The following is a 6,636-nucleotide window of genomic DNA, read 5'->3' on the forward strand; positions in this document are numbered from 1 at the left end:
ATTTGCAAAGCACTAAAGTTTCATGGGATCATGTTCTGATTGCCTTGCCTGTGAACAATTCTCCATTTGAATCGTGTTTTGTTTGCCTTTGTTTCTGGGACATTTTGCAGATCTGTAAATAATATTAAAAGGGGTTTGTTTTTCCTGCGTTTCCAGCCTACTTGTTGGAAGAGGGGTTTGTCCTTGTGAGTTAACAAGGACTCATGTAGGCTGGGACAGAACAGAGCCATTGCATCCCAGATTGTCCAATATACAGTAAAATAAAAATTCCATATACATGAGTATATATTTGAAGGTCTGGAATTAAAGACTTTTCTAGATCAAGTACCAAAATTATCGATATCAAATGCTATGATGCTGTTTAGCATTTCTGAAGAAACTGAACTATATATCCATATACTACTATAAAAGGACTAAATATTTTTAATATGAAATTAGCAAAAGGCTTAATTTTACTAGGGGCCTATATGATGAGAAGCAGGTAACATAATAAATACAAAGGTCAGATACAGTACATAACCATTTCTTCTATCCCTGAGTAATATAAGCACAGAACGTTGCTATTTCTGAAGTAGAAACAGTAATGAGGTATTGATTATATATCCAGAAACTTTGCTGTGCTTAAATTACCAAAGCAAATAACATTTTCTGGCATCCAGTTTCAATTCCATTGATTTATTTTTCAAGTATAAAATAATACAAATTTTAGAATTCTATTCTTTCATTAAAATAAAACCTACATCCTTTAGATCCTTAATGCTTTTCCCATCTTAACCTATTGTCCTTCAACTCCAAAATACAGTTGAAATATTTCACCACATCTCTTGTCAATTAAAAAATGATACAATTGTCCCAAATCCATGTGATTCCCTCTAGCACCATGTGCATCAAATATTTTTTCTTCAAAAGTCAAAAACTTCTTTTCCTTCTCCATTTCGGCTTCAGTCCCTTCTATGGAAATGTCTTCTCTATGACGGATTAAAATTCGCTGCCATGATAATCTTCTTATCCTAACACAATGAGAATATTATAAATTATTGAAACACAGGAAGTATAGGTTACACTTACTAGTAATGATTTCCCATTGAAACCAATAGATGTTAACTGTGATAAAAAATTCATAGCAGAAACTATTATTCCCACTGTCATAAGCTTTATCTACACAAGGAAATATGTCTCCTCCACTCCCAGGCTAAGAAATGCACTCCTTAATAACTGTTTTCTAATCCCCAATATCCACGCTTTTGGAAAAGCATCCAAGAATTTTAGAATTAATGTTATGTTTACTGTTACTTTTGTATTCTGTATTATTATAACTGCCTTGAGTTAGGCGACTTACAAATTGAATGATAAATAAAAAAGGAAATACAGTATTTTTCCGTCTATCAGATGAACGCTTGTATAAGACGGCCCCCAATTTTCTAAACAAAAATTCAGAAATCATTTTAAATACTAAACAAACCACATCTTTAGCGGCAGTAAAACAAGTGGCCATGCCATCACACAAGGGAGGCAACTTCCTCCAATCAGATGGCGCTCTGCGGGCTTAGTCCCGCTCATCCCCTCGGCTGTCAATCACTGTACTGAGGCAGCTTCCCAGGGCCTCTTGCGGCTTCAGCCCGAGCTGCGCCAGTGAAAATTGGGTCATAGAAGGCAGCTTCAGTGGGACCAGCAGCATCCTTGGGGCAGCGCGATCCTCCAGCAGCATCTTGGGCCGGCTTTCTCCCCATCCAGGCGGCATCTCGGGCCAGCCATATCCTCCTGCACCAGGCGGCATGGCAGTGGCATGTAAAAAACCCACACAGGCGTGCCTTGGGCTGCGGAGGTTACCATTATTTTTTCGTGTATAAGATGCTGCACTTGTATAAGACGCACCTGATTTTCGAACAGGGTGTTTGCAGGAAAAAATAGCGTCTCATACACGGGAAAATATGGTATCTCCATTAATTTGAACAGAAAAAGATCTTTCCAATCCAATTTCTTATCTTGGTATGGAAATGTTTCACCCTCCTAAACAGAATCCTCTCTCCAATGCAAATGAATATAAGATATTGTTTCTGAGTCAATCAACCCAAAATAAGAACCCATGCCTTTGTTAGAGAACAAGGAACTGTTACCTTGCCCAAAATTCTTCACACATCTTTTGTGGACCTTCTACGCAAATGATGCCTGGTTTTCCAGGCATGCTGAATCCAGAAAGAGAGAGTTCCTTAGACCATTCAATTATACTTTTTCTCTTCTGTTTGTTATAAATATGATGACTGTAAATCCAGAGTCTAGTGAGAATACATTCTGATTTCTGAATATCTGATTTCTCAACAGTAGATGGCAAGGGTCCTTTGTTGATATACATGGCAGCATGGTCTTTAACCCATTCTCTTGCATTTAATATGCAAACATCACCAGCACAATGTTTCTTCAAGTAAGTAATGAGATCAGCATTCATCTGAACTTGCTGTGATCGATTTAACAATGGAGATCTAAAACAAGGGCATCATTTCGAGTATAAAGTAAAATAAAAAAACAGTTTTGATATAAAGCAAGATTTGATTCTCAATTATACTTAACTGTTTTTATGTTGAAAGTTAACAGGTTGGATGCAGATTAAAAGTATTCATTTAATTGTAACAAATGCAGCAAAAGATATTATGTCCAAAGATTAAAGAATTATCTAATTGCTCACAGATGCCCTCTAATTAAAAGGCACTTTGCCAACTGAAACTCAAATGCATGCAAAAACTTAACTAACTATATTTCACTATATTTCAGACAACAGGAAGAAATATATAAAATGTCAAAAGCCATTGTGAAAATATGGCTCAGTTCAGAAAGGTCCAAAATAGGTCAAGATACAACTGGGGCATATCTCATATTTGTGAGTTCCCAATGCAACCTTTCCTGAATAGATAATGTAATGTAGGCTGAAAAAAATGGTCCTGAAGACTGCAAGGATCCAAGTGATATATATTTACTAATAAAACCAAATTAATTAAATATATGAATTTCATTTTTTTATTAATTACAATTCCAGAAAATCCATTAGATTTATATCATACTATTCAAATCATAAGAACTTTTCAGTATATTTCTCTTCTTGACATTTTATTACGTAACTAAGATCACTCTACTTACCAATATGAGAATTATAGCTTCCTACCAAAGTTATACTTCATTTCATCTTTCAGCCTACTTATCCTGTATGTATTAAAATGTACCTTATGGTGATTTCTGGAAGAATAGTTGGATATTTTAATGGGAAAGCACAGCACAAAGAAAGTGGTACCTAGAAAGAAGTTTTTTAAAGTTAAACTTCTACTAGCAATCAATTTGTGAACTTTTTTTTTACATAAGCGTGCATTACCTTATTTTCTCCAGGAGTTTCTACATTTAAATATAAAATGAATTGTATTTTCGAAGATGGAACTTCTAAAGTACATTTTCCAACATAATCTTTCAGTTCTGCTAAAGCCAACTGATCAGTCACCTTAAAATCACTTTCATTAGGAAACATACTAAAAAGTAAATCTAATTCAGAAAGTTGTAGTTCAGCTTCTTCCAAATTGCTCATTTTTGGTTTATTAATGTAATTCCTATAAAGAAATTGAGAAAATATTATTGGGTACATTTTTAAATTCTTAAAAAAAACTAAAGAGTCAAACATCTTCAGTTCCTAAATGGTATAATTAGCTTCAAGATAATGCCACAATCTATTAGCAAACAATTATTTTGAAGATGAGAGTATTCTTAATAATGAACATTTAGCTTTCCTATTTCTGCAATGTCAGAATGTAATTCATTGTATAAAACAAGTTCTGAATGTGCACACCTGTAACTGGTGGAGAGCAACAGTATGTTGGCTTTCAAGATAGCCTCTAGATTAGGGTTCCCATCTTGCAAAGAAAAGTGAGCCTGCTTGTTTGGGCTTTTCCTATATTTGGATTACTCTGCCCAAAATGTATTAAACTAATGAGCATAAGAGCCATGGTAGTGCAGTGGTTAGACTGGAGTACTGCAGGCTACCTCTGCTGACTGCCGGCTGGCAGCAGTTCAAGTTGCACCAACTCAAGGTTGACTCAGCCTTCCATCCTTCTGAGGTCAGTAAAATGAGAACTCAGATTGTTGGGGGCAACAAACTGCTTACAGAGGGCTGTAAAGCACTGTAAAGCGGTATGTAAGTCTAAGTGCTAGTGCTATTGCTATTGTCCTTAACATTACCAGGGAATGCTGTGTGGCACAGATACAACTAAGGTTGGTAACCAAATCTACATTTTCTCTTTCTTATTGAAAAACATTATGCTGAAGCCCTAATTGACCAAAACCATGATGAGTACCAGAAGGCAATATCTATCAGGTCACCTGATGAGAAGCTGGCAATATTAAAAATTGAGACCCAGGAAAAGTAAATAGTCAAGAAAATTAATAAAGAAAAAATGGATATGCTATACATCTGTGAAAACAGTAGACAAGAACATTACAGAAGTCCTGATAATGTTGTGGAGAATTGAATGTAAAGAAGTAAGGTAACAGAATTAGAAAGGGCTAGAATTTATGTTCAAAACAATAGCTGCTGTCATTATATGGTAAATGAATATTGTAAGTATTTTAAAATTATAATTTGTGTTTATTTTATCCCACCTTTATTATTTTTAGAAATAATTCAAGGCAGTGAATATAACTCACACTCCTTCCTCCTATTTTTCCAACAATAATTCTGAGTAGTAGGTTGCACTGACAAAGAGTGACTGGCCCAAAGTCACTCAGCTGGTTTTCATGCTTAAAGTGAGACTAGAACTCACATTGTCACGGTTTCTTGCCTGGTGCCTTAACTATTAGACCAAACAAGTAATTGCACATTCACTCTAGGGAATTGTGATAATAAAGAGTAACCAGCAATGACTTTAGGGAAAAAATATGTAGCATTCTACTACAAAGGTAAACAGAGGTATAGTGATTAGTGTTGAACCACTGAACTGTTACTTTATTGCTGTTTTATTTGTATCTTTTGTCTTAATTTCTTTAGCTTACTGTTTTAACTTAATGTTGTAATGTTTATTAAAATAAAATTGCTTTTCCCAAAAGGAAATAGAACTGTTGTTACGTGTACTGTATATCTAGAAACAAATCCATTTGTTTTTAGCCATATTAAGTTCCATATCAGGATGTACAATCTCATTCTGGGGTTCAATTACTGCTTAGAATACATGACTGAGATATTACACATTGTTCACTACTCATAAATATTTAAGTATGCTTTGCAAGTTGACCTGTTTCCATACATCTAACAGTGGAGGAAGAAAAAATGTGAAGAATGATTGATATAAACAAATATTACCAAATATGAACACATGCTCTCCTGATGGTTGGACTTTCTCTCTTCAGAACTGGTCACAGATAAAATGTGAAATCATAATATTGGAAACAACTTGGTCAAAAAATATTTCTTCCCTTTCCTATATCAACAGAGAAGCACAGCAGAACTGTGATTCAGTATGTAAGTTGATCAAGAAAGCAGTACGAGTACTGTTAATACAGTAGATATTAACTTTTCTTTTTCTTAACACTTAAATTCAAGTGAAGATTTATTTATTTATTTATTTATTTATTAAATTTTTATACCGCCCTTCTCCCGAAGGACTCAGGGCGGTGTACAGGGCAATAAATATAAAAACGAAATACAAAAGTTAAAAAACAATTAAATATTATGCCCATTATAATATTTATAAATATTATAAAACAATAATTAAAAGACATATTAAAACCCCAACCCTAACCCATCAAACCAGGTCAGATTGCTCGAATAAATAAGTTTTTAGATCGCGCCGGAAGGAGCGAAGGTCGGGGGCCATCCGGAGCTCAAGTTAACAAGTTAACGTTTAAATCTTTTAAAAATTATTTTACATATTAACAAGTACAAAACATATTAAATGACCAGAACATCCTGCCAAAGTCAATTCAGAGCTTGTTTCCTAAATACAGTATAGTAAGCCTGACGATGAAGCTCTTGTAATCTAGTAATTGCTAATATCGACAGCTGGAATGAGAATCAGCCCGATTTGGATTGCCAGCCAAATTCCTACATAAAAAAAAAAAAAAAAAAACATCAACTTCTACCTTCAGAGCCCAAACGTAACACAAAATTGCTCGCCAACCATTGCGTCTGTTAGTTTGCATGGGGGACACACACTGCTTTTCTAAAAATAGAGAAATCCCAGTTTAAATGAAATGTGACTAATCTGGTTTCAGATTTCCTCCGTTGTATTAAAACAGCGTTTCCCAACCTTAGGAACTTGAAGATGCGTGGACTTCAACTCCCAGAATTCCCCAGCCAGCTATGCTGGCTGGGGAATTCTGGGAGTTGAAGTCCACGCATCTTCAAGTTCCTAAGGTTGGAAAACGCTGTATTAAAAGACGGGGGTGGGGGTGGGGTGTCTATTTTGCTTCTACTGGAAAACGAAGAACGCCGCACGCTACCGCTCAACCGCGAGCCACTGCGCTAAAATCCGGCTTGTGGTTGCGTTGTTCCCATTTTTTGCTTGCGCGCGCGCGCGCGCGTCATCCGCTGTAGAACGACGACTCTCCGTAGACGACCACAGACTTCCGCCACCGCCGCCTCGCCTTACGTTTTCGTAGGGATTT

At 35.7% G+C, this 6,636-nt stretch overlaps 1 protein-coding gene across 5 annotated transcripts; it reads right to left on the minus strand.

The window, feature by feature from the left end:
• Window positions 1–656: 656 nt before the first annotated feature.
• RWDD2B (RWD domain containing 2B) lies at window positions 657–6,631 on the minus strand. Of its 5 annotated transcripts, none has more exons than XM_083361830.1 (6): window positions 6,472–6,631; window positions 5,333–5,450; window positions 3,362–3,590; window positions 3,216–3,283; window positions 2,118–2,480; window positions 657–1,010 (listed from the first exon to the last, which is right to left on the minus strand). In XM_083361830.1, exons 3-6 carry the CDS (start codon window positions 3,566–3,568, stop codon window positions 776–778), a joined length of 873 nt encoding a protein of 290 aa, XP_083217956.1. In that variant the 5' UTR covers window positions 3,569–3,590; window positions 5,333–5,450; window positions 6,472–6,631; the 3' UTR covers window positions 657–775. The 5 variants fall into 5 exon arrangements, with proteins under 5 accessions (XP_083217956.1, XP_083217957.1, XP_083217958.1 ...); XM_083361831.1 differs by lacking the exon at window positions 6,472–6,631 and adding an exon at window positions 6,112–6,294; XM_083361832.1 differs by lacking the exons at window positions 5,333–5,450; window positions 6,472–6,631 and adding an exon at window positions 1,370–1,421 and having other exon boundaries at window positions 3,362–5,302.
• Between the last annotated feature and the right edge of the window lie 5 nt (window positions 6,632–6,636).

The sequence above is a fragment of the Vipera ursinii genome (genome assembly GCF_947247035.1).
Source record: "Vipera ursinii genome assembly, chromosome: 4".
NCBI classification, from domain to species: domain Eukaryota; kingdom Metazoa; phylum Chordata; class Lepidosauria; order Squamata; family Viperidae; genus Vipera; species Vipera ursinii.